Raw genomic sequence first — 27,849 nt, 5'->3', positions numbered from 1 at the left:
TTCTTATCTTTTTCTTGCAGTAATGAATGTTATAACAATTGAAGACTATAAGAGCACATATTGGCCAAAGTTGGACAGTGCCATAGATCAGCTTTTAACTCAGAGTCCTGGTGACTACATCCCTATCTCCTATGAACAAATATACAGGTAAGGAAATACTATAATGCTATGTAACTTATTTTTTTCTTTGAAAGGAAATATTTATTTGACCTTGCTGTCTATGCATATGTCATATTTTGTACCTTTGAGGAGACAAATGGGAAAATTATGTGGAATACAGTACTGTTTAAATGGCTAGAGTGAATAGTAGAAACATATCTTGACATACCATGTTAACAGGAATAAATGCTAAAGAATTAAAATGCAGAGGTGATGAAAGCATTAACATTAAGATAAACCCCATCACATTTTCTTAGTGTAATGTGCTGGGAAATGTATTAAAGACTCAGCATCCTTTTCTCCAAAGAGATTGGCATGGTAGGCAGTTGACTTAATGTGTCAAAAGGCTCCTTTATGATCTCTAGTAGGAACCAATTTGGTATTGTTGATGTGCAGAAGGAAATAGAAGGACCTGGTGCCAAGGTCCTTAGATGTAAATTGTCATTTGTGTGTTTTGCCTCAGGTATTTTGGTGTGTTCTCCCCTTGCCCAGTTCCAGACAGTTTGAAGGACACTAATTTGTATTTCCATTCTTGTCTTGCAGCCTTGGCTGCACCTGTCTTGGAGCTGCAGTTTGATTGGAAAGGGATCTGATCACACAACAGAACTTCCCTTCAGGCTAAACTTGTGCTCAGGACTGGGGATGGTGGGCAGTTTGCTTCCCCAGCACACTACTGCTCCAAACCAAAATGCTAAATGCTTTAGAGATTTGGCAGTTTCTTAAGAGATGAACTAAAATGAAGATTTTTGTTCTGTGGGTGGCAGGTGTTCAGGGTGTTGGTGAATAGGATGGAAAATGGGTGGTTGCTGCTGGATTTACTGGCCAAGATGCTGTTCCATCCCCTGGCCCTTGCCAGCAGCACAGCTGTGGCACTGCTGTCTTGGTTTTCTTCACCAGTGTTGCCCTCTGGAATAATGCTGTCAGCTACAGTCACTGATGGCTGTTTTTACAGACTTTCAGTTCTGATGTCTCATGCCCTCTTGCTCTTAGCCACTTTGCCCTTGCCCTTTAAAACTTTGGATTAAGAAAGCAGATAAAAGAAAGGCAAGTGTTCAGTTTTGCCCCTTAGTTCCTGTTGAAAGCTTCAATAAACTTCCTCTTTCTTCTCCAAACTTTTGGAACTGCTTTTATCAGGACTCAGATATCAATCATCATATGTATAAATAATTGAGATGGTTGTTTGAATTAATAAAACCAGCTTTAGTGTAAGTTATCAGAGTTCTTTCCAATGTCCAAACAGTCTGCAGTAAGACATCTCTCAAAAGTCATCTCTGGTAAAGAATAGATGTGCAAAGTTAATGGTTTAATTATACCTAATTATGGTTTGCAGATAACTGCAGTTCATCCTTGTCATCTTTCTACTCCTCAAAAGTTTGATTTACTGGAGGAATACTGGGTTTTGGGTTTCTCCTGGGTAACCCCTGTACATCTGGGGCACTTGGTACAGGACTGTAAAGATGCATGGATAGCTGTTGCATGTATTTTACTGTTGCCAAAACTAAAGATTTTCCATACTTTAGTGTTACTGATGAAACTGGTGTGTCAATTTTCTTTTAAAAGTGATGTCTGTGGTTATAATTACTCTGCCACAGCCTCTTTTTTAAAGATATTTTTAGGCTGTTCCTTTGATTAACAATATGGACAAGATAGATTGATAAAGGAAGGATAGTTGTTTTTTTTTTTTTTTTTTAATTGAATTTAATAAGTATGTTTGCTTGGAGTATTTTTGAGAGTCTGAAGGAGATTTGGAGTTTAGATGTTCTTTGCTTCTAAGCCAGTTCTTTAGTGTTTCTTGAAGTGGTTTAAATAGCTACATATATGGGTTTTTTTACAGTGAAACTGATGTGAAAATACAGTAGTATTTTTGGTCGTCTTTGTGGTGGCTAAAAGAATCAAGTTTAAATGCCAATTCAAACTCAAAATGCATTATTAGATACCCAGGTATTTGGGTATATGCTATATTTGACATGGTCAGTGGTAGCTGTAGGTGTTTACTACCCAGCAGTGAGAGCTGGGAGATAACTTCTAAGGCGTGTATGCAGATATTTACCAGTTTATCTGTAAAGTATCAAAGTGTCATTAGTGTCTGTTTCCAGCTGTGAGTCCAAAGCCTGCTTGTGCATAGTCACTTACAGCTATAATGGGGTTGGATAAATTGGCAGAGAGGTGTGAAGGAAGGTTTGAGATGAGGAAAACATGAACAGCTAAGTTGTACATCTGGCAGCCTCCCAGGTGCAGTGCAGTTTTCTGTTCCTCAGAACAACTTAGCTTGGATATTCACCCACTGCTTACCCTCTTAATGTTCTTTTTGGGATTTCCTTTTCCTGAGGTATTTGGTTATGTTAAAGAACCAACAAGCTTCTGACTTCTTTTGGGTAATCTCAGGGCAAGGATGATTCACAGAATTAAGCCCACAATCAGGAACTGAAAACAGGATCTCAAATGGGGAAGGAACCTCTAAATAGAAGTGTTCAAATAAAATGTAAACACACCCTGTGTGTACATGGGAAGACTGGTGTTTGCCTACAGAACATTTTGCAGAAATAGAGGCAGCAATAGTGTGTAACACTAAGGAGAAGTGTACTTTAAAATTCAGTTTAGCTGCATGCAAATAAAGCAGTCAGCTTGGGAAAGCTATAGAGCAAACACATGTGGGGCCATTTGCTGTGGTTACCCAGCTGGTTGGTTTTGTAAGAAATCACAAAAATCAGTCTCACTTTTTTTATCAGTATTTCTCTCTTTGATCCAAATCAGACTGGTATTTTTGCTCTTAGCAGGGAACATTGTACCAAAATCTCTTTTGCAGTTGATTATTTCAGTGTAGTATCTCCTATAGGAGATACTGTAGGCTTGATATGAAAGAAAAAGAATGATCTTGACTGAGAATATTTAAATAATATCAAACTACAGATACTCAGTAATTTTTAAAATATATTCATATGAGAGGTGTAGGGACTCTTGGTTTTTCAGAAATAACATAGTTCACCAAATAAGTAGATTTTTACATCTTTGTAACCATCTTCTCAGTAGAGAATTGGAAAGTCATAGTTCCCCTGCAGAGATACAGTGTTGCTGTCCCATAGCTTTGGGCTACGGGCCAATTAAAGCTGCAGAGTTCAAGTCTGGGGTCTGAAACTCCCTGGAAATCAGTTGTTTGCACATGTCCTAAGAGCAATCTCTGGCCTAAATTGCTTAGTGTCACAGTTCTTGGTACAGGGGAGTGGAGGAGGGAGCAGAACAGAGATGTGACCTGCCCAGGATACCAGGTGAAGTCTCCCTGCCCTCTTGGATTTGGCTGATTTCAAAATGCTGACTGAGTGGTAAATACTGCTTGGTAAAGATGGGTGTTGGTATTAGTCCTGACAGTGATGACTACTCAAATAACATCTTTCTGAAAGTAATACATGTATTTGTTTTTCAGCTGCTGTAAATATGTCTTCAACGAATAGCCTTGTTTTGCAGGTGTTATATTGCAGTATGAGAGCAATAAAGTGTTCTTAAGAATCAAAGGTAGCACTGAATACCAGAGTTTACATAGCAAAGCCATCGAATGCAGAATTAGTTTTATTGCTCTTTTTCTTCATCTTTCTCTATTATGAAAGTGTGGAATTTTCTTAGAATTTAGGTAACAAAGAATGGAGAAGCATGCTGGAGTCTGTAATTTTAGAACCTTTACCATTTCTTTTTAATGCTACCGTGGTGTTGGTGCAACTTCTATGGTACTTGTCAGCATTCCCCTTCTTTTAGTAAGGGTTTTGCCCTAGAATATTCACAGAATGGTTAAACCTGCTTATTTTAATGGAGACTTCATTCCCAAAGGAGAGACAAAAGCCAGAAGTAGGAAAGTGCTGTTGATAAAATTGTCCTGGCTGTTTTGAAATGCACTGTTAAGAGGAGTCATTTTAAGTTAAAATTAATTTGGGAAGGGGGAGTGGGATGGACACCCTGGAGCCTCCAGGGGAGCTGTAAGGGCCTGCTGGAGCTCATTCCAAGCTTAGGACTGTATTTAAAAGTTCAAAATCATTCAATTAACTCAATTATCCTCTAAATTGAAACTTGAACAAAATGTTTTGAGGTCTGTTACCCTTCATTGCAAACTGTTGGAAGTTCATTGTTTGTTCTCTATTTGTTTCTGCAGTTGTGTGTATAAGTGTGTATGCCAGCAGCATTCGGAACAGATGTATAGTGACCTAATAAAAAAGATAACTAACCACTTAGAGAGAGTCTCAAAGGAGCTGCAGGTAAGAAGCTGCACAATCTAATTCTCTTTTTCTTGGGATCTGTGATTGTATCAGAGCAGTATGTAGGTGGCCCGTGGAGGGGATTGCTATTAAGACTGATTTACATTAACTTACAAAATTGTCAACTACTTCACTCACTAATGGGCTGTCAGACAGAAAACCAACTACTAGATCCAGAGGTTTGGCACTGCCAGACCCTGGAGATCTCAGGCACAAGGAGAGCAGTGGCTAAACCTGAATATGTGACACAGAGTGAAAGAATGGAGAATGGGAAATCTTAAGTATAATCTGGGATGTAAATACCTCAGTCAAGCATGATCTGAGCACATAAGATAAATGTCTGCTGTTTCTGTGTAAGTATGTATAAACTGTTTATGGTTCTTGTGTACCACCAGCAGCACAAACAGGAAAATCTAAAGGAAAAAAATTAAGTGAGTTAAGTATAGGTGGTGAAGCATTAAGAATTACTGCATACAGAGTTCTGTTACAGCTTATTCTGCATTTTTCTTGCCTATCTGTAGATGTCAGTGGTTTACAGCAGTCCTAGGTGTAGAGTTTGTATATCCCTATCCTCTGCATCTTACTTGTGCATCCATGGTTGTTTTCACATTTCCTTGTTGAACATTCCTTTTAGACTAGAATCTCCAGATAGGAACTTGAAATTGTCATTGTTGTAGCAGCAACACTGCTTGATTTCTCCCTGCAGCTTTTTTCACTTCCATAACTGATGCTTGAGTTCTGTACTGATTTTGCAGTGTGTGAAGTAGATAAGCCAAACACAAAGAAACCCTGAACTACAGCAGCTTATTCAGTGCTTCTAACACATTGATAACTAATTTCTGTCAACCCAAAACAGTTTTAATGCTTTAACTGCATCAGATATTTCTGGCTAAACATGCATTCCCAAAATATATAGCACTGTGATCTCTCTGATGTCCTTTTTGTTGCACTGTTTCCCTCTGATGGCTTTCCTTACAAAGAAAAATAACCACCCAGCATTTAACAGGCATGGTATTTCTTTTCTTCTTTTACCTTTTATGTTCTCTTTATTCCTCATGGAGTGACAGCCTCAGTGTTCTGTAAAAACTGCTTGGAGTTGGTGAATATTGTATCTAAAAGAAAGCCTTCTCTTGGTTCTATTGAGCTGGTGCAGCCTGTACATATTTTCTTCTGTTTGTGAGAACTATGAATCATTTCAGCTTTACAGGTTTGGCCAGTTCTTCTGATATATCCCATGGTAATACACTGCTTTAGTTTGATTTGAATTTGGGAATACCCCAAATTCTTGACTCTGTGCTAATCCTTGACTCTTTTCTCTTAAGTCCCAAAACTGAGGCAGCTGATTTTAAAGTTTGCTTTAGCACATATGAGCCTAAATACTTCTGCCTAAAAACAAGCCTGCCTTCTGAACATCAGCTTGTTGAAAGAATAATTGAGACAACTGTTTAATGCAATCTTAGCCTTGCAAAAGCTTCCTTGTGTAGGTTAGACACACCTGTAATATAACATGATACCATCCTTGAGTGCATTATGTGAGTTTTGTGTGAACATGCTTGGCTTATGGATGATAAATGGATCTTTTTGAGCTGCTGGAGGTAAAACTCTCATGTGTCTCAAAAAAATGTTCTATAAAGAAACCATTTTAGCTGTGGGTTGTGAAATTTACTCTTAAGAAATTACTCTAAAATATGTTTTATTATCCTGATACTTCTTTGATCCTACTACATTTTGGTGACATTCAGTCACTCAGGATTTATGTTGAAAATGCACTTCTAGATCTTTACACTATCAACAATAGCAAATTACTTTGTAAATGTTGGTTTCTTGGAAGTTTCTGGTTCCCACAGGCAAATAATGAAAAAACCTATATGTATGAATCCTTTTAATGCACAGTTTGTTGTGCTTTGCTTACTGACATAATCTCATTCACCTGCCAACAACTTTTAAGAGTTCTATTTATTTGGCAAGCTATGACTTGATGCAAGTTGTTGGTTTTTAAAGTTCAGAGGTGCAAAAGTAGCCCAGTAGAAGCAGGAGTGATGGTATGTGTAAGAAAGCAGACTGTTATGGAAACTGAAATGGCAAATGCAATGTCTTTCTCTGGACAGGCCAGCACCTTCTTTGCATAGCAGTGTGACAGCTAAATGGCAAGTGGGCTGCAGAAAGTCTGCATGGAACCAACATGCCAGAGCAAGCTGTCTCCTACAGGAACCACTCATCAACAGCCAAACCAGTAAAACCCAGATACCAAACTGTAAAAGTGGGAGCACCTCAGGGGACTGGTCAGACTTGCTCTTGCATGGATTTAGTCTTAATGGAGCTTGGTTTCTCTCTTCGGGGCATTCACTGTAGAAACTCCCTATATATATTTATTTCCCCCCTCCCTCTGTGTGTGGCCCTGTGCTTGCCTGAGCAGCTGGCCATAGCTGGAGTCAGCAGAGTGATGGACACTTGTGTCCATAGCTGGGTGTCCCAGAGACATTCAAAACAAACCCTGGTCGTCCTGTGTGACTTTTGCTTTTCCAGACTGCAGAACAATTTGGGTGGTGTTGGTGTTTGTTGCCCTGTGAATTCCTGAAGGTTTGTTTCACAAGGTTATTTTCAGTGGTGGCAGAGGCCACAGGAAAATGTAGCTGGGCTGGTGTATTTCTGCATGTTGCACAGAGGGTGCAAAGCATTTGGAATTTGCAGAGCAGTGAGCAGTGCTTGCTGAGTACTGGTACATTGAGATGAGATGAGTTGATTGTCATCAGGCTGATCTGGGGCCTCCTGGATGCCCAGCTATTTCCAGCTCCCTCTTACTGTATCTGTCAGTTAATGATCAGACTGCTGTGGACAGACTCACAGCAAGGATTGCTTTCCTTTCCTGCAGCTGATGTCTGACCAGAATCTGCATTAGTTAAGACAGAGTTTTACCATCGGGACTTTTGGTAATTGAAAATTCAATGTCCCTAATTCTTGAGTTGATCCCAATTTTGGATTTTGTCAGCTTAAAAAAAACAACATGTCACTGAAGAAAACACAAATTAACTTGTTTCCTGTTGTCTTGAGGTCTGTGAAGCTTGTAGCATGCAGATGATTTTTCTAAGGTGCTTTATTTGGAAACATTTCACTGGTAATGGACATGGTTCATTATGTTGTGGTTTAAAATAATGTCAGCTGTTTTTGTGGGTAATTGCTGAGTCATTCAGATGTATGAGGTAGGGTGGATACACAAGCATATGCTTTCAAATTAAAGACATCTCTTTAAAATGAGTAAAACTGTATTTGCATTAGCCACTAGTGTTTCTGGCTTAATTTATTCTTATGCACTCTGATAAAGTAATTTAAAATCAAGCACTTTACCCATTATGTATCTCTTCAGCAAAAGATGCTGGAAAGTACTCAAAGCATTGACAATCAGAATGTGCTGTGGCTTTGAGCTGGCTTGTTACAAATGTAGCTTTTTTGTGCAGGTGTAGTACAATATTTCCCTTCTAGTTAGAATAAATTCAGTGCTTCCTTTGTGAAATGATTGAGAGCTGAAAACCATTTATTTGTCATGTTGCACCTTTTCTTTTTGTCTAGAGGAGAAAGAAAAAGGGATCTGTTGTTTTCTATTTGTGGTGGGTTATTTTTATGATGATGAATTATATTTTTGTATAATGAGCATGACTGCACTGAGGAGTCACTGGTGTTGGTAGATAATTTGCATGTCTACTGTTTGGCCCCCAGGACCTGCAGGTTTATAGTCTTTGTTGTGCAATGCCAGAAAGGTTTCCTGCCTGATATTAATCATTACAACTTCTCAGCCTTTTGTCTTGTTGGCTCTCAAACCAGTCAGTGCAGTGTATGAAAGTATTGTCCCACTTGCTGTTTCCTTGGGAGAATGTGTATGGGAGTCAGATGTCCTGAGTGAGGGCTTTAAGGTGCTCAAACAACCCCTGGTGAAGGTATCAGCAAAAGCAGCTTTAATATATAAGTGAATTTATTGCTGTGAATTTCACTGAATTGAGTCAGATCATATGGATGATTTGAACTCAGATGGTAGAAACCAGAAGTGTTATAAATGTTTGTATCTTTGTGTGTAGACATCAAAAAATGGCTTTTGACTTGAAGTAGTAGGTATTATCATATTGCCAGAATTGCCATTAAAAATGACACAAGCATCAGTAAGTTGAGCTTAGAGGAACATTCTTGCCTGCAGCTTTTTGGAAAGGTGTGTAGTCCTGCAGCTCTGTTAGTGCCTTGTCACACTACACTGGGGCTGCAGACCTTGATGCAATTACAAGAAAGACACAAGTAAATACATCACAAATTAATGTCTTTAATAGATAGAAAAGCTTCTGAAGATTTCTTACTGCTACATAGTTTTGATGGTCTTTAGATACAATGTCTTTCTGTTTTACAAGCATGTAGAATGGAATGGAACATGACCCACACTGCTAACCTGGTGTAAGACAGTTACATGAGAAAATGTCATGAGGCTTTGAACAGGTTTGAGTGCAGGCTTGGCTAGGAACACACAGCCTTTGAATCAGTGCTTTGGTTTCATGTCTGTTTTTTGTAAAATGTATTAATAATACCAGTGTCTGTGAGGTAGACCTGGGCATCACATACATTGCAAGGCAAGGTAAACAAATTATATTTTCTTGAGAAAGAGCAAAGAGTGGTTTAGAAGATTTGGATCACTTACATGAGTAACAGGTTAATTTGTGTAGTCACAGCCATTCTCCCTTTTCACTTGGCAGGTGTGGGAGGGATGCTGCAGCATATGTGCTGGCATTTTGGCAGGGAGCATATTCCCAGGAAAATGGAGCTGCCCATTCACCATAGGAATGTAAGCTCTACTACACATACTGCTGGTTGTGCCAGACACAGAAACAGATTAACTTCGTGTTCCTTAAGCACAGAACTGTTGTCTCTGTTTCTTTCTTCTGAGCCATTTCTGAGTTTTTTTGAGCCAGGAGTTGCCTTCTGATTTCATATGTTCAGTTTAAGAATGATATTGAGACTGGTTTTCAAGCTGAAAAAACCCAGATCTTTTTCAGATATATAGTTTTTTGCCCACAAGTGTATTGAAATGCGAAGATATTAGATTTCAAATAAGGAAAGGGTAATTTAGTATGCAGAATCTCCAGCTGCTTATTTTGTTTGACTGTGTCTTGTATATCATCCTTTCTCAAATTTGTTTTCTTGTTACTTCTCTTTTCTGTTGGTGCTGACATGTCCACTGTGGTGTGTAAGGAGATGAAATTGTCTTTAACATCAGCTCTTAAACAGCAGCCATAGTATTTTATTTTAAGAAGCAGTTGACTCACAACCAAGCTGAAGATGTTAACCAAATGCAGCTGCATCAGAGTTTGAGAAATCCAGCCAAACATTCAATGTTCCTGTGGACAGACAAACAATACAATTGCTGCTAGAAAACTGTTCTTAACCCTGTGAGTGGTAGATAACATCAAATGTAGGAGAAGATTTAAACTGTATTGAGTGTTTTTAAAAAAACCCAAACAATCTAAAAAACCAACAGACTTACAAAAAAACCTATCCCCAACCCCCTAAATTGACAGTTTGATAGGATTCAGGATGAGGAGTGAAGGAATGAGGGATCCTCTTCTTTCCTGGAAAACCTTAGGCTAGGAGTGTGTATTTCACCTTTTTGAATAGCTTCTGTAATACATCCCTCAGGTAAGATAGGAGGGGATTTAAAGACTTAATAGTTGCTGGAGAGTTGTAAGAAGAAAATATCATGCTTAATTGTGCCCCTCCCCTTATAATTTAAACAGCTGAATGTATGTGTTCTCTTTTTCTGGGCTAGGACCAGGAGTAAAAAGTGTCAGCCAAAGCAGTTTTTTGGGGTTTTTCTTGTAATAGCTGTATCTGAATAAGCATAGATTTTAAATGCAAGTTAGGCTCTAATCATGGTCACTTAATATACAAATCTTCACAACTTCTGTTTACTCATGAATTTGTTGCCATGTGCTGCTTTTTAGTTATAAAATTCAAGTGGTTTATATAAAACTATCCAGCTCCAGTTACCATCCTGTAAATATGAATGTAGAGATGTGGAGAAAGGTCTTGTGCTGAAGCAAATAATTGATTTCAGTCTGTCAGTAACACTGTGATGAACAGAAAACAGATGGTTCTGTTTTCCCCACACAGATTACAGTAATTCACAGATGAGCTATGAAAATACTATTATTGATTTCTCTTTGGCTTGGATATTTTGATAGTTTACCCATCAAGCTTTAGTTAAGCAGAGTTTGCCAAGCTTGTGTTTTTTTCCTTTTTTTTTTTTTTTTTTTTTTTCCATCTCTGTTAATATTGTCTTGGCTGTTGAGGCTTGACATGAAATGGTATGAGGAGAATAAAATTGAAAAGTGACATTTCATGCTGATAAAGCAGACAACACCATTATTTCTGCATGGCAGAGGTTAAAACCAAGGCCTTGTTTGCCTGACACCAGTGAGGCACTTCCTCTGAAGCCATCAGGACCTCTCTTAGCCTTTTTGTCTTTATCCAGAGCAGTTGTTTTCCACTTGATTGCAAGGTGGTGGTTGACAGCTCCCAGTTATCCTTCCATTGGAGGGCTCCTGAGGTCATTCTCAGCCAGCTGGGTGTGCAGATGTTGTGTTCTCATAAACAGCCTCCCTTACTGTGTCATGCTGAGTTCTCAGTCTGCAGTGGGGAAAAAAGATACCAGTGCTTATATCCCCTGTCAGAAGTGTGGCAGACTGGCTGTATGCATTGCCTGGGATTAAATCTCCACTGCCAGGCAGCTTCTGTCTGTGTTTTTTCTTGTTGGCTTTATTGTTGTGTGGTGCCATGTGTGAGGCTATGGTCTCCTTTTGTCTGACGTGTTCTTTCAAGTAGAATTTTCCTTTTTCTTTAATCTTAGAAGCTGTATACAAATCAGAGGGTATAACCATATTTAAATTTGAGGTTGAAAAGGAGTGAAGCAGGAATACATACTGCTTAGAATGCAGATTTCATTGCATGTTATTTGCAACAAATTGTATATGTAGCTATATATGAAAGGGAGTCCTTAGAGCTCATAATCACTTTTATACGTTGTTGGCATTTTTAACTAAAATTTGTTTGGCCACCCCTGAGAACTGCATTTGCAATAAGATTAAAACCTTATGATCAAAATGAGGAATAACCATATATAGCCTTTGGCAACTGCATATGGAATAACACTCTTTCTTCCTTTGCCAGTTTCACTTTCCTTACTGAACTGTCTGCTCTGTATTGGTGTTTGCTGTGAAAATTACCCACGTGTTCATTAAGCATATTAAGAAGGGAGGCAAAAGAAGCTATTTTAAAGGAAAAAAAAAAGGTCATAAATTTAGAATCCTTAATAGAGCAAAATATCAACATAAATTTTAACTTTTCTCTTAGGGCTGCTGGTGAATGTCCATATAAAGGCTGAAAAATGTTCTTGAAGAAAGCTTTAAGTTCTGATAAGGTGGTTGAGGTGCAGCTAAACCTGGAGTGTTTCTCATACCACAGATGCTTTGACTTTAGGAAAGTCTTTGGACTTGTTTTCTTGCAAGGTGTCACTTACTGCTGTGTTCTCCATCTTCTTTTGGCTTGGTGTTGTCAGGAGGGGAAAACAGTGCAGGGGAAGAGAAGTTTTGCTTCTCATTAGCAAGCAACACTTTTCTCTTGTGTTTGTATAGGTGTATCTGTATATGTGAGCAGTAGGAGCTCAGGCAGCCACCCAGCCCCTCTGGAAAGACCAAAGCAGGGGTTGGGCCAGAGGTGGGGCAGTGTAAGGGGGAAGATTGGGGTGGAGAAGAGGATAATGAAGGAAGACATTGCTGTAGCTCCACTCTCAGCTGTGGGTATCTAAGTGCACTTGTGAATGCTCCAGTGCAGCTCCCCTGCATGCCACCAAATGGATATTTTAACAGAGATAGTGCTTAGTGCTTTCCATTCTTCTGGTTCTCTTCTCAAGTTAACTTCACCTGCTGCTGAACAGATCTTTTAAGCTTCCTTAGCCCCTTCTTTGGGAAATAGAGTATTGTAGCCATAAAATAGCACATTCAGGTTTTGTGTAGCCAAGTTGAGGCTGGGGCTGCAGGGGGATGCTGTGTGCTGGAGCACAGCTGGAGATTTCCACAGGCCTAACCTGGAGCATGAGACCTGAGTACAGAACTCTCTCTGAAGATGTTGCTTCTTTGTGAAGCTGAGCCTTGCCTGAGGTGACCCAGCAGTAACTTAAAAAGGTGGAGGCCAGTGTTCTTTGGATCTGCAGGATGTGCCACTCACAGCTCAGCTGCAGAGCAGCAGCTTCATACACCCTGCTCTGACAGGGGTGGGAGCACACACTGCACCACTTGTGCAGATTTGGTTATGGATTCTAGGCATGACAGCTGGTGCTTTCAAAACAAACTTCTGATCTTTGAAAAGTGTTCTTATTTGTATATGCTAAATGTCAGCTTGTTACAGGCTCACTGTATTTCTCATTGAATGGACCTTGTTGGGCACTGATGTATAGTCCTAGGCAAACCTAGTTACTGAAGGGAGATTGGTTTTGCTGGAGGGAGTTAGAGCAGAAACTCTGGAATGATGTGTGGCTTGCTTTGTGTGGACCTAATGTATCAAATCCTTTGTAGTTGTTTGAGTTTGCTGTGAAAGCATAGCCCATGCTGTTCCAGATCTTTCTCTTGTTCAAATTCCAACCTGACTTTTACGGTTTCTTGCAGGCCAGCCCTCCAGATCTCTATATTGAAAGATTTAACGTAGCTCTTGGACAGTATATGGGAGCATTGCAGAGCATTGTGCCTCTTTTCATATATATGGTAAGTTTTAGAAAATTCTTTTCAAATAAATATGTCCATACACAAGATGCTAACTGAAAGTGAAAAGAATAAAATGCAGCTATAATGATTTCTGACATGTAAAACTTATGATCCATGCCTAGTTTTGGTGCCTGCCTAACAATACTGATCAAATTTTGTGGGGAGAGGAAGGGGAAGCCATGCTTTCTAAATGCAGACTTTTGCAGTTGGTTTCTGCCCTAATACTTCTTTCCTGGGAGGGAGGAGAATGGTTTTGATTTAATGGGAAAAAAGCCATCTCAAATAGTTTATTATTTCTGTCTTCTTGAACAGAAATCATTTATTGACTTGCTAAGTTTTAGCTCCATAGTTTGGGCAGTTTTTTTTTTTTGTTTTGTTTTGTTTTTTTTTTTTTTTCTTTCAAATAGTACAGATTCAGAAAAGACAGGAAAACATAGCTTTGAAATGTCTTTACCATTTGATAAAGTAATTCAGTGTTGGATGGATGAAGACAATATTCATAGCACTGTCAGGTGTACTTGGAATGGTTCAGAAACCAATAATTTGCATCCTTTTGTCCAAGTACCAAACCTTACTGCCTTTTTGTGGTAATGTGGTAATGAATAATTTAAGCTTGAAATATGTCCTCCCAGAAACTGTTCTTGTTTTGGAATCACTTAGAGATGAAAAAAAAAAAAAAATTAAATAAGCCTCAAACTCTTCGAAGTTTTTCTCATTGGTAGTTTCAAGAGTTTGGGAAGCCTTTAGGAGGCTCTCCTATGTCTCAGTGAATTTAGGTAACTTGCTACAGTATTTTGGCATTGTGTTACCATCCAGATTTGTTGCATTAAAAGAGGAATTTGCCTTTCTTGAACTTGGTGTCTTCTAATCTGCCCTTTTATCTGGTTCTGTTACCTGTTAGTTCCTCTTGCTGTCAAAAGCAATGCTGACTTGGCTCAGCTGTACAGCTGGTTTATAAACTAGTGGCAAATTATCTGTCATACTTTTGCACTGAAATAATTTCACTGTTGTGCTGATGTGGGAAATATGTTCAGAGAAGTCAGGGTGAAAAATGTGTCTGTTAGTTTTTTCTTTATGCATTTGGAAGTGCTTTCATGTACAGGTACTCTTATGATCTTACATTGTAGTGTCTAATCCAGTTTTCTCATACAGCAACAACAGTTTCCTCTCTTTGGTCCAAAAGTACAATTGAAAAACAACTGCAAGAGGTGAAAGCCTAATTACAGTCTAAATTACAGCTTTGCAGTTACTTTAATAGATACTTTTCAAAGTATTTTGAAGTGGATGAAGTTGTTAAACTCTGCCTTTATGTCAGAGGTGACAAGGTTTCCGTTTCTGTGATTGCTTTAATCAGGAGTTTCCAAGGCTGTTGAGTTGCTCTTGAGGACTTTGTTCTGAAAGCATAATTATATTGCTGCTTAGGAAAACTTTTAATATGCTTTTGAATATTTTTAAAATCTATGAAGCTGAGGAAAAACTAAAGCTTTTATGTCAAACTGGAATAGGGCATAATATTTTTGTCTTCATCTTAGTCCTGTGTGTCTTAAAAGCAGCAGCAGCACTTTTGTTTCCTGATAGGTACCAAAGCAGAAAAGGTGATTCCTTACCCTATGCATGTGTGGTGAACAAGGGGTGTTTCCAAGCTTATCAGGAGGGGTGGCTGAAAGGACTGACCTTGCAACTGAGGGAGTTTTCTTTTTCCTTCTTTTGCTGGGAGCACTTTGTTTCTTCATGTGGTGATGGATTTTTTCAGTCTTAGGCTGCTTTCTTTTTGTCAGAAAAGCATGGAGGCCAAAAGACCCTCTGAGATTCTGTGGGTTTAGGTTCCTTCAGAAGTTCAGGGATGTAACTGAAAGTAAAGCAAATTAAACTGGAAGTCAGCTTCATAGAGTGCTTTGTTCCTAGTAGAAAACTGTTTTGTAAATTTAAGTGAGATTATTCTGGGTACTTACAGATTGCACATACCACAGTGAAAAAATATTTCCACTTAGAAAAAAATAAAATTTAGATGATATATGTTTCTTATAGAATCTCAGTTTTTCATTTTACTTTGAGATACAGCTTTCATTGCCTCCAAAATATTGTTATCCCTACTGGGTGGTATTGCACTTTGTTGCTTATCAGCTAGAGGGCATTTTGTGTGTGTCTGTACACACAAATATATGTGAGTATGATGTGATAAGCACACCTTTCAAGTACTTATTGATTTCCTCTTAATATTAACTGAGATTTATCTTTTAACTTTGCCAGATTGCTTTATCATAAGTTGTTTTATAAAATTAATGTTTGTGACTTTTTCAGTTACTCACAACTTTTTACATATCAGCTAGACCTTTACATGACTTGAGACATTTTTCAAGAACTACTGGCACAGCCTAGATAGTGACAAGTTATACAGAAAATCTTTCTCATTTACCACTAACAAGAATGAGGGAGGTGACAGCTCTTCTGCTCTCTCCTTTCAGCACTGTGGATTAGAAATGAAGTACTTGAGTTAGATGCTTTTTCATTGTGTTTTTAAGCTCACACAGTGGAAACTCTTTTTTGGAAAGTTGTTTCCAAGTGAGCAAATATGAAGAGTATTTTACATTTCTTCTGTGTTTATACTGCCTTGTAACTGCTGGGTTGTGGGGGGGTTTTGTTGCTTTTCTAGTAATGAAATTAGTAGAAGTAAAAGTTTAGGCTTTTCAGCCCCTGAGTAAAACAAAGCATCATACTTTGCACATCTTGTGCAGACTGGTTTAGGAAAATGTTCTGGTGAAGGGCTGTAGTGTGGTGTGTGGCTTAACACTTCCTCAAAGTGTATCTTTAGTTGCTGTGGGTTTCTATTGCAATGGCAATTCACCATTGACCAAAACCATTACCAATAACTTAGTCTGTTTCTAATTAGGGTATTCTGTGTGCAGAGCCTTTCAATGTCTGTTCACAGGCCCAGGTGAGGGGAAACAATTGAATCCTAGTCCTTGATAAACCTTCCAAAGGCAGGATAAATTCAGTGTATCAGAGGGAACCACCGGCAGCAAGATTGGTAAATTAAAAAAAAACCACAAAACAAACAAACAAAAAAAACCAACAAAAACCCCAACATCCATCACTGCAACAAACTTAAACTACAATAGGGGCATATATTCAGTATTCTCCCCTCAGATTGCCTTTTTTCTACCAGCTTCAGTCTTTATTAAAAGTAAATAAATGCTGGTGAATGTTCTCTCAGAAGTTTAAGGGGCTTCTCTCTGGACAGATTGTTATGGTGTGTTTGTAGCTTTGGCAATGGCCGAGAGAATGAGTTTCACACAAAAACACAAACATTGCTCTGTGTTCTGAGAGTTTGTTCTGATTTTGTTGAATGCTTTAGTGAATAGGAGAAAAACTTGATTTAAAGCATTGAAAAAAACTTTCTCCCTTAAGATGCTCCCTTATCTAGTAAATCTCTCAGGTAACTGTTCCTGTGGATCATTTTTGAGTTGATTTTCTGTTAGATTATCTGTTTAACTCTTTTACACCATTTCTCCAAATTAGTTAACTTAGCTTTTCTACTTCCAAGTTAGCTTTTTAATGGTAGGAGATTTATCTTGAAGCAGTTTTTCCTCCCAGCTATTAAAACACCTCTGTGAATAAGACTCAGACAAGAAATCTTGTTATTAATTGCAGGAAATGGTGCATTGATACCAAATAGTGTATTAGGTATTGGGGCCCTCGAGGAACTCAGGAATAGAATTATCTTTGAATTTCCCTCGAAGAGCTGAATTCTTTATTAATGCTGAATTGGTCAAAGTAATGGTATCCTAAAAATTTTAATGTAGCTCACTTTTGTGTAGATTTCTAGATGTCACTTATTTCTACAGCTGATTCATTCTGAGTAGCTATCCTCTGAGACTGTCAGTGAACCACAGAAGTGGATAAGTGCTGATGATTTTTTACTGTGACCTATCTATTTTAATGACTTAATCACTTTTAGTCTTTGGAAAGAATATTTTCTTTTGTTCCAAATATGATGTCCGGCTGTGTTTTGATGTTAAGAGAATTTACATAATTTCTAAAAGTCCTAAAATAGAGTGTTTTGTATATAAGCTCTCCACTCTGGATCAGTATGGAGGTATAGCTGTAGATACAGAAAACAAAATGAATATTTATGGCTGTATGTAAGTAGGAATGTACAGGAATGTTCTATTAAGTTTAAATGCAGTCACCAAGGAAACGCTTTACAGGTGAAATATTCTATGGCTTTAATATCCTGAATTGTTTTTATTGACAGAGAAAAAATATGTTTAGTTTAATTGTTCTTATGGGAAACAAACTTGAAAACGTCTGTCTTATTTTCCAGAATAAATTTTACATAGAAACCAAGCTAAACAGAGACTTAAAAGATGACCTTATAAAGCTGTTTACGGAACATGTTGCAGAAAAGCACATTTACAACCTAATGCGTAAGTAAAGCTGTTGAATTTTTCTTATAATGGAAGCCTGGAGAAGCCACAGTGCTTTCAGATACTGTAGAAATCCACAGCAAATGGGGATAAAATGCCAAGTACTAGTGAACTTCAATACAAATTCCTTTGAGGCATGAGGAAATGTGACATACATCAGCTTATTTTTTTCAGAAATCTGCCCTTGTATGAAGCAATGCTTTGCTTGAGTTCTGGGGGAACCAATATTTATTTTCCCTTGTGATTATGGCAGAATGAATGATTTAGTGTTGTGTTTATGCGGTTACTTTTCAACTTCATTATCAAAATATTGACACAGGTATCATTAAGAACATGGTGTGGTCAGAGAACTGTGCTACCTCTGGGGTTGTGTTCACGATGTACTCGAGTAGTGCTGGAGGTGGTGAGCTGCAGAATGCTGACAGCAGCTTCTCTCTCAGGTTAATGGGTTAATGCAGATAGAATGTGCTTCAAGTGGTACCCACAGGAGCACTGAATGGGAAGTGTGACTCCTGTGGTGAACCACAGTGTTTGTCTGAAACCTGCCACCTCTGAGAGTGTTTGTGTGAGCACAGGGACCTCACTGCTGCCCTGCTTGGCCCCTCAGAATGGCAGCTGGCAAAGCATTAGAGCAGGGGGAGTGGAGTTTATTGCTCCTTTTGTCTTTGCTTGGGTAGCAATACCCTGCTCTTTGCAGGCAAGGGCTGGGGAGAAGGAGCTTTGCTGTTGGTTTAGGCTCTCTGAGAGGTGATTTCCTGGGAGAGGGATGGGTGAACAGGGTGATTACAAGGTCAGGGAACCTGGCACCCTACAGGCATGGGAGATCATCCACTCTGATGAAGTCTTGTCCTTGCCATCTGGAAAAGTGTCACTAAGAGCAGATCATGTCACCTTAAAAATAGCAGAACGAGAAATGCCCAGCCACAGGCCTGATGTTTTATTTTGTGCCAAAGAGAGTTACTGGTATGAAACCTGGTAAGATGAAAGCTGCAACAAGATCATGGAAAATTTGGCTGATACTGCCTTAAAATGTTTGCATTTCTCAGGCAAAGAATTTTTTTTTCCAGTGGCAAAGCAAAGGTGTAACACTGAAAAAACCTCTGGCATAAGTGATGTCACGTGTGTTGTTGCTAAGTAATTAACTTTCTGCAGTGATAACAGCAGAATCAAATAGAAATTGCAGATGAATTGTTGAAAGAAAAAGACCTGTGGTGGTATATGTGTGTGGAATCAGAAATACTTTTCCCCAGCTGTTAATTGCAGAAGTCAAGTGAAAAAAAAAAAAAAGAAAAGAAAGGTAAGCTGTCTGTGTTGCTGTATATGAAGTCTCTTGTTTAATGAGCAAGAGGTTAATTTCCTTGGGTTCATTTCAGTCTGACCATCAGTTTATTAAAGCTAAGTTATTTAGATTTTATCTCTCTCCTAAGTAAGATGATAAATACTGACAGGCATGAACTCCTAACTGTGATCTGATTTAATTAAATCTTGGATAAGAGGATCTATAAATTGAGTTAAAGTATGCCTAAATAAAATTTTAAACTTGCTAACAGGTTCTTGGGAAATAATTGAAGATACATAGCACATGATGTAGTACTGCAGATGTGCTGAAAATCTTCTAGTATTGTATTTTTTTCTGCCTTTCTCAGCTGTTTTTTCTAGCTTCCTGAAATTCAAACCAAAATAGATTGAGTAGTACCTTCCTTTTTGGAAATGTAAGGGCTCTGTGAAAATAGAATGCAAGTTGGTGTTTGTTATGTACTTTGCTTCCCAATGTCAGTATGTGGTGCTCTTTGCTGATATTTGATACAGATTTGGTTCAGCAAAAAAATGTTTCTCTGTTGTGAGGGAGAAAGGTACAAATATGAATGGGGATACTTTGGAAATTAAAGTCAAGGAAGTTGTGCTTGGCATGGAGAAATGGAGTCCTGGGGCTGTTTTTTAAAGAGATGCTGCAACTGCCACTTCAGTGAGAGGAAGCTCTGTTTGAAAAAAAACACAACAAATTATGAAATTTATTTAATCCATTTGTGATTTAGACTTGGAGGGTCAGAGTAACATCTGCTCTTGCTCCTGAAATTTGTTGCTATGTTTGTACAAAGTGGGTTTTGTTTATAGTACCTTGTCATTCTCTCAGAGCCTGGAAACTGGCATTTCTGTTTGAGGCTGTGTTCAGGAAGCACTGTAAGTACATTTCAGGTTCATTTGATTTTTGAAGAATTTCCTGCTCCACTTCAGAAAGACGGTGGGGGCTGGAGAAGTGCAGCCAGATCTCCAGACCTGGAGATCCACAACCAGAAGAGCAGAGCAGCCACGATCTCTTCCTTGGTGTTTGATTTCTTGCTCAGACTCCCCCAGGCTGAGTCCCCTCATTCCTGTGCTGGCTGGTGGGAGGCAGGAAGATGCAAGATCAACACCTGTCTCTGTGGTGGGATCACTTCTCTGAGCCCTTGGTTGCAGAAAGTTGAGTGATCAAGGTGTCAGTTCATTCTTTACAGAGGAAATATTGCCTAAGTGAACATTACTTTGACAAATTTTTCCTGTACCTATGCCAGTTTGGTTCCATTTGGGGTTTGATAGATGAATTTTATTTTTTTTTTTTTTTAAAGCACTTTACTATCTGTAGCACTTCTCATTAGTTAAAGTAAATACATAATAAAAACCCACAATACACAGATCCACGAACACAGCTGGTTTTGAAACACTTTTGCACTCACACATTTATCAAGTCAATGCTCTTCAGATTAAAGTGGGTACATTTGAACTAAGTGAATATAACCTGATTATTTTCCTTACAAAGCCAAAGCTGGCTCTTGCTGATAAGACTGCTGCATTCAATGGCTTGGGAGAAGTTGCTGTGTGCAGAACTGCTTAACTGAATGTAACAAGCAAAGATACAGCATCTTATTTACAGGCAGCTTCAGAAATGAGGCTGGGAGGGGGAGAAGATGCAGATAATATCCCCATGTCACAAGAGAAGGGGTGGTGGAGAATGTCATCTTTGTTCCTGCTACAGTCCTGCATGAGATGACTTGTAAGCAGAAAAACTCAGAAATAGGGTTTTTTTTCTCCTTATGCAGCCACTAGCTCTTCTGATAGTCCTGGAAACATCTTGCCTGTTTATTCTCATCTAGAAAAATTGCAATTACTGTGTGAAAGTGAAGAGCAGCTCCTGAAACTCCCTACTTTGAGTACTTGCACTAGGTAAAATTCAATGGCAGATTATTTCCAAGTAACTTCCACTCTTCCCCTTTTGGATATTGGCAGCTCAGTGCCCAAACCAAGCTTGCTTTTGAATCTAACAAAAGAAGAAAAGCTATTAAGAGCATAATATTGTTTCTCCTTGGTGGAAAGATCACTTGGGTTTAAATTACAGGAGTTTGCAGATATTCCTGTTCTCTTCCTGAAAACTGAAGAAAGGAAGGTGAATGCTGGACTGTAATCTGCTCTGGGAGGTCGATGATGTTCCCATACTAAGAAAAAAGCAGCAGAAAGTTAAGCTGGGCATAGAGGTGAAAGCTGCTTTAGAGGGCAGTCTTCCTCTCCTTCCTTCTCCTAATTCTTTACTGTAGTACTTCAGTCATTTATATGTGTGTGTAGGGCTGTTTCTTGCCTTACATGTTACTATTTTGAGTTGCAGAAGTGTTTTTTACTCTTGAAAGAGCAATGTGCTGGTACAGATCATTCAGTACAAGTTGGTTCTTTGCAAAAAAAAAAAAAAATCTGCCTGCACTTTTGTACAGTAGTTACTCAACTGGGAAGTCAGGTGAACTTTATCAGAGGGAAATAGCTTTGTACAGCAGTTCTGATTTTGTTCCTGTTGCCTGGGGTAATTACAGAATTAGCCTCTGAAGCCTGAGCACACAGAGTGGTTACTGTGTGTGGATTCTAAAGGAATGTAGGCAGTTCTTGAATGTCAGTCTTTAGTTCAGAGCTAAAACCCAGTGTAAAAATATAACACATATGTTTGCCAAAGTAGAAGTTTTTCTCATGATTTCCAAGAAAAAGTTCTTTGAAAAAAGTCAGGAGGAGGGACACCACTCACAGCCTCCTTCATTATGTTTTCAGTTTCTACTTAGTTCCAGAGGAAGTCTTTTCTGTGAAGATCTTTACATATGACAGCTTTGCTTCTTCCAGTTAGGTCACTTGGATTCAGATGAGGGGAAGAGATTTTGTTGTTCCTTTTTTTTTTTTGTTGGATGCATAATAAAGTTCAATAGAAGGGCTGTTTATGTTGGAAAACCTTTTTCTTTATAAAGAAAGATTAAAACCTTTTATAAAGGTTTTCCTTTATAAAAGCAGGGAAGATATTTCCACTGCATTGGTGCTTTCTAAAAAGTACCAAAAGAGTTAACTCAAATGTTAACAGCTATTTAATAATGAAGCTGTTCAGCTTTTTGATTCAGGAGGTAGAAATGTAATGCAAAATTACAGAGAATGAATCTATTTATATCTATTAGAGGCTGATAAATGTAGCAGGGAGGATGTTGCCTGTGCAGTGCCTCAGTAGGAGTGTTTGTTGTTCTACACATTTAGCAGCTGTGTTTTGCTGTGCTGACCTCCCAAAACCTGTCTGATGTCATTGAAGCAAGGGACCCTCCTCATCTCTTTGACAAAATGTCTTTCACTAATAAATGCCATATCCAGTTTTTGTTTGTGAATACAGAACTCTGTTTGAGGAGTAGTGCAAAAGCTGAGAGAAGGACTGTGATTGATGCCAAGTTCATGGTCTGACTCTACAGCTACAACAGAGACCACAGGGTTTGTTTTGATGTGTGCTGGGTTTTTTTATTCACTCCCCTTGCCTCACCCTTTGGCACAGATAGACAAGAAAAAGATGGATTGAGTTGACATTCACCCTATTTGAGGTGGCATTTCTTCCCCCCAACCCTGAAATTTGACATGTCTCAGACAATCTGCACATGAGAAGCAACCTGTTGCTGCTGAAACTGCAGAGAAAATGCCCTGACAAGAGGAGAAAACACTTTCTTCTTGCAGAGAGCACTGCCCCCAGCCTTTCTGTGTGCTGATGACATTGAAGAAGTTGTTCTTTGTGCTTCTCATTTCCATGTCACATCTAATGACTGTGTTTCATCAGGAAAAGTTGCTTTTGACAGCAGTGCTTGGAGCAGCATTATGGGTTTGGTGCAGCAGAACCATGAGCTTTTATCTGAAAGGTTTGGGCCCTGGAGGAGGAGCTGAGGGTTTCATTGCATGGTTTAGGCTGTGACTGCATTAATAAGTGGGGTGGTGGAAAGGGAGCAGAATATGAAATACCTCTGTGTTGGTGTTGAGGACCCAGTGCTGACCTTTCCCTGCTTTTTGGAGTTTTATTTCCCACTTGTCCATGTCTGCTCCTTTGGACAGTGTGCCAGGGAGCAGATTGAGCACATCTGGTTTAATCTTGCCCAAAAGGAATTAAAGTAATATGCTCCAAGGCAGCTCTGTCAAACCAACCAAGGAGCAGCAAAGTGGGGATGATCAGTGAATTTGCTTCAAAATCACATTTCTAATCTGAACTAAAGCATCAATATAGAAACTGCCCTCAAGAGTTCCAAGTCATTATTCATTTTGGTTTGGGATTCAGAGTGACTACTGTGATGACAGAAGCAATGTTTTTAAAAATGTCTTTTTTGATTACTGAGGCCCTTTCCTTCTGTAATATATTGGATGTTATCCAAGCTCTAAACACTGCTTTGCTTTTTCCTATGAATCTGAAAAGTTAGTATGAGAAGAAAATCTGCACAACTCTACTCTGCCATGTTCATAAACTGTATTTCTTGCTTTTTAAGTTTAAGAATGAGACAGGAAAAAAAGGGAGATTTCTTTAAAAAATAAATATTTTAAAGGAGAATTACTGGCTTTTGGAGTGACTCTGTGCTTAGAATTAGCATATGTGTCAGGATAGGTAAAATGGAATAAAATATCTTCCTCAGGGCCTTAAAAATGAAGAAAGGTAGCAAACCACTAGGAGAAAACACCAATTAATTCCAGTGTGTTTGTGCCAGACTAAACCAGGGTGATTTCTGTTAGAATTCCTAGAAACAAAAAGCTAATGTACTTTTTTCCCCAGCTATAAAGCTGTTGAGCTTCTTACAATAATTGATTTGGGTGGCAAGGGGGTTCTGTAGCATAAAGTTCTTTTTCTGAGATATAGGGAAAGGATGCATTTATTCTAAAGCTCTTCATTAAAAATAATTTAAAAATAATTTTATGCATCTACAGGATTGTGAATTTCAGTATTTAGTTTCTAGCTTACTTTATGTTGGCAAATAATTTAATCACTTCAAGTTTCCAATTCTAACTTTCTAAACAATATTCTCCTTTCTCTCCTTCCTTCCTTCTTTCCTTCCAAATATTGATAGACACAGATAGCTGATAGTGAAAATCAACTGCAATATTTATTGTTCCACTTCTTTTTCAGCCCATGTGGAGTGTGCTGGGATGCTGCTATTGCAGGAAAGTCAAGCATTCTTTCAAAACTCTTGTCACATTAATGTTACCCTTTTCTTAGACCTCAGCAGACACCTTTACACTCTCCAGGACTAACTAAGAGAGCTTTTGTAGCTGTTAGTGTTTTATACCCTCTGTGCTCTGCAGATCTGATGGAATAATCAATATTTACATGCTCAGCAGTTTAAGTGGGCCATCACTAATATTGAAGTTGCAGCTGTAATTTGACAGCTAAGGACTAAGTAATTGTGTTGTAACAATACTGGTAGCAGTCTGGGTTGTTACCAACTATTGTAGGACACACTCAAATTCTTTAAATAACAATTTACATGCAAATTTTGTCTCTGATCTAAACCTTTCATGAAAGAACTCTAGGCCATTTAAAAAAGTTGGAGCTGCATTTCTTATTTTCCCTGTTTCATGTTGATTGAGTTGCAGCACCTCAAATTAAGTTGGAAAATGCAGTCTCAGGTAATGACCACCATGGTTAATCTGGCTTCTTGGCAAAGAAATAGGAATAATATTCCAGTTTCAGTAAGAGCTCATAAAATTATAAATGTGAAAATACCACCCTATTTTCCAATTATACAAGTCCAAAAGCATATATATCTACATTTCTAGCTTTGTTTTTTGTATTTATTCTTTTTAAAGCACTGACTATTTTCCATGTGATTAAGAGTCGGAATTTTTATTTTGTAGCATTTTTACTATGTACTTAATAAAGCTTTTGGTCTGTGTTATGAATATTTTAACAGTAAGCTGTGGCTTTATTCAATGCCTAGTGGCAAATGCATAGTAATAAAAAGCTTTTGTCTTTTTTTTTTCAGATCTACATTTTAATCCATTACAAACTTACCAAGAAGTAAAAATTTATTTTTCTGTTTAAAGGAAGATAAAACCCCAGAATCATAAGAAGGTTGATATAACTGCAAATGTGAAGGTTAAGCCAAAGAGAAAGTTTTCATTCAAAAGGCTTTTGAAAGTCTAGATCAGTAATTAACACATAGGAATTGTACCTAGGTTAAAGGAATGGACAGGTAATGTATGATCAAGCTTTGATCATACTAGCTTTGATCAGACTATTTAATGACAAAATAGGCAGCAGGTGAAAAAAACCCCAACAAATCAAAAAACCAAATAAAAACAATAAAAAACAAACACAAAAACCTGACCAACCTCGTAGAAAACCACAACCCAAAATGGCAACAACAAAAACTTTCAGCTGCATCTTGGCTGTGGCAGTTCCCTCCCTGTTTAATTGCTGTTGGCATCTGGGTTCAACCCAGTGGACTGAGATAAAGGAACCATCTTCAAGGTCAATGGGATTTTATATAGTGGAAAGGTTTGTGTGATCAGATGGACCCTGAATAATTTGGCTGAGGGAAAGGTAATTTATCCTACTACAGATTTGACTCCATGGGATCTGCAGATCCTCCCAAGGGGCAGAAATGCTGTGCACTTATGGAAGGGTTCAATTCCCTGGAAGTATTGAAGTTTTTACCCTGCACAGTAATACAGACATTGCATACATAGTGGAATTAAGTCCTAAAAAGCAGAGTTTGTACAGCAGGACAAAGATCTCCAGCACCTGTTCATGTTAAACAATGTTCTGCTGCTGTTGAAGACTGGAGAGCAGCAGCTGATGAATGCCTTGCTGTGGAAGCTGTAGGGATTGCTTTTAGTGGGAATATGGTTTCTAATTTTTTAAGGTGCATTGTTGAGTAGTTATAACTTTGGGTACATCTGTCTAAGTCATACTTAGGTATGATTTTTTAATAGCTTAAATTCCTGCAGAGGGAGGAAAGGCCCTTGTTGTGCTAACATGCAAAAGTTTCACTGTTGTGCCAGAAAAGTTACATCTTCACTAAGTAAAATAAATCTGTTTTCAAAGGAGTGTTGAGGGATAGAAAAAGTTTTTTAGAACAGCTAAATCCTAAGTTTTGCAAGTCAGTCTTGAGTTAAGAACAAATGAATTTGAACTTTTTAAGGTATCATCTGCTACTCCTGGAATTCCTGTAGGAAGGAGCTTAAATGTTCAAGGGACATGATTCTCCAGTGCTACTGTGCCACATTGGGGTAACTTGGTTACTGCAGAGTATCTGAAGTGTTGCAGGTTCATACCTCACTTACTGCAATATTGTTCATCAATGTTCCTCAAAATTCCTTGAGGCCATTTTGGGTGTTGTATTCAAGAATATTTCAAAGCATTTTGTATCTTTTTTGATTTAATACTTTTCATCATGGGAACCCACACTTCTCTGATTCTGCCAGGAGTTATTTCAAGACTCTTTAGAGGGTAATTAACTTGTTCACATGTTAGTTACATAGTCTGTAGAATGTGGTATTAATTCATGAGCACTGTGGAGGTGGTCAGATGGCATTACCACTCTCGTTCAGCTGAGCTTCAGTTTTGTTTTGCCTCTCCCTCCTCGGTCTTTGAAATGCTGCAGGTGCAGTTCTGGAGTGGGTAGAAGGAGTCTCTGCAACTTCTGTTGTTGTAGACTCTCACTAATTATTCTAATAAAGCAAATCAAAGCCTTAGTATTTGCTAGTCTTTTGTAAGATTTGTAAAATAACAGCAGAGGTAATTCCAGCATGTCTGGCAGAGCTGTTTCTGTTCCTTGAGTGAGCCTCTCAAGAAGTAATACAGGATTGAATGAAGGTCTGTTCCATTGAAGTGAAATGAATGAATATCTGATTCACTGCAAATGAATTTGTGTACAGAGAAGTTTTACATCTTTTCATCTGAGTTTACAACTTTGTCTTTAAATTTACATTGAGATCTTTTGGTTCTATCCAGAGAGGAGTCTTGTTTACTCTTATGGAAATCATTCTAAAAACAAATATCCTACAGCACTGCTATTAATTTTTCAAGGCTTGATGTCCATCTTTTGAACAAACTGGGTCAGTTCATACTGTATGGCTTATTGAACAGGATATTCTTTAATTTTCTTTATTGAGAATCAGGAAATACATGCCATTATTCTGTTATCTTGTTGAACATAATACTGTCATGCTTGTATTTATTGCCTGTAAATCAGGAGTGAGTGATTTAAATTTGCATTGTAGCAGGTGATGTGTGCATTTGCAGAAAGCAAGATAAGAAATGTTAATTTCTGAAGCTGCAATGAAGTAATGAAGATTTTTAATTTTGAATAATTTGTTTTGTGTGACTTAATGTGTAATTTCCTACAAATGAAGAACAAATTCACAGTTTCTTGGGTACTTTGCAAATCTTTTGGTGATGCTTAAGCTGAAGTGGTCACAGTCTTAATTAAAGATGTAAATATTTGTATATGCATGCACATTGTTTGGATTGTGCATTACTCTCACATTATAAACACTCTGCCCATTTTAATTCTATGATTTCCAACTTTCTTGGCTGCCAAGAGGTTATTTGACAAATCTTTAGGAAAGGGGCTGTAAATATGTCATTACAGAACAAATCACAGGCTCTCACACCCTCAAGGCTGCAGCAGAAATGAGCAAGCACTTTTAGGATGGCTCTTTGTAAAACAAATTCATCTGTAACAGTTAAATGTAGCAACTTTGATTACTTGAAGGTTACAAAGAAGTACTTTGTTTTAATTTCCCTATGACATGAGCCACTTAAATAGTTTCAGAAAGAGAAGAAAAAACATGCTGCTGAAGATTTTTCTGTCTGTTTAAGTATTATGGGTGCAGATGCTGAGGCCAGAGTTGGAGATGCTCTGAAGCTTTAAAAGCAGAGCTTCTCCAATGTAAGCCCAAGAGATGTGTCCCTTAGGTAGAATTGTAAGAGTT

The 27,849-nt window shown here is 38.2% G+C and overlaps 1 protein-coding gene across 1 annotated transcript in view; it reads left to right on the top strand.

Moving 5' to 3' along the window:
- Positions 1 to 27,849, top strand: part of CACUL1 (CDK2 associated cullin domain 1) — a 42,742-nt gene that overhangs the window by 6,380 nt on the left and 8,513 nt on the right. Inside the window, exons 2-5 of the mRNA XM_056494854.1 lie at positions 21 to 147; positions 4,298 to 4,400; positions 13,094 to 13,189; positions 17,514 to 17,616. Of these exons, the coding sequence (XP_056350829.1) occupies positions 21 to 147; positions 4,298 to 4,400; positions 13,094 to 13,189; positions 17,514 to 17,616 (429 nt within the window). The remainder of the gene's footprint in view (positions 1 to 20; positions 148 to 4,297; positions 4,401 to 13,093; positions 13,190 to 17,513; positions 17,617 to 27,849) is intronic.

This window comes from Oenanthe melanoleuca, chromosome 6 (genome assembly GCF_029582105.1).
Source record: "Oenanthe melanoleuca isolate GR-GAL-2019-014 chromosome 6, OMel1.0, whole genome shotgun sequence".
Classification (NCBI taxonomy): domain Eukaryota; kingdom Metazoa; phylum Chordata; class Aves; order Passeriformes; family Muscicapidae; genus Oenanthe; species Oenanthe melanoleuca.
This window is presented reverse-complemented; position numbering and strand designations above follow the sequence as displayed.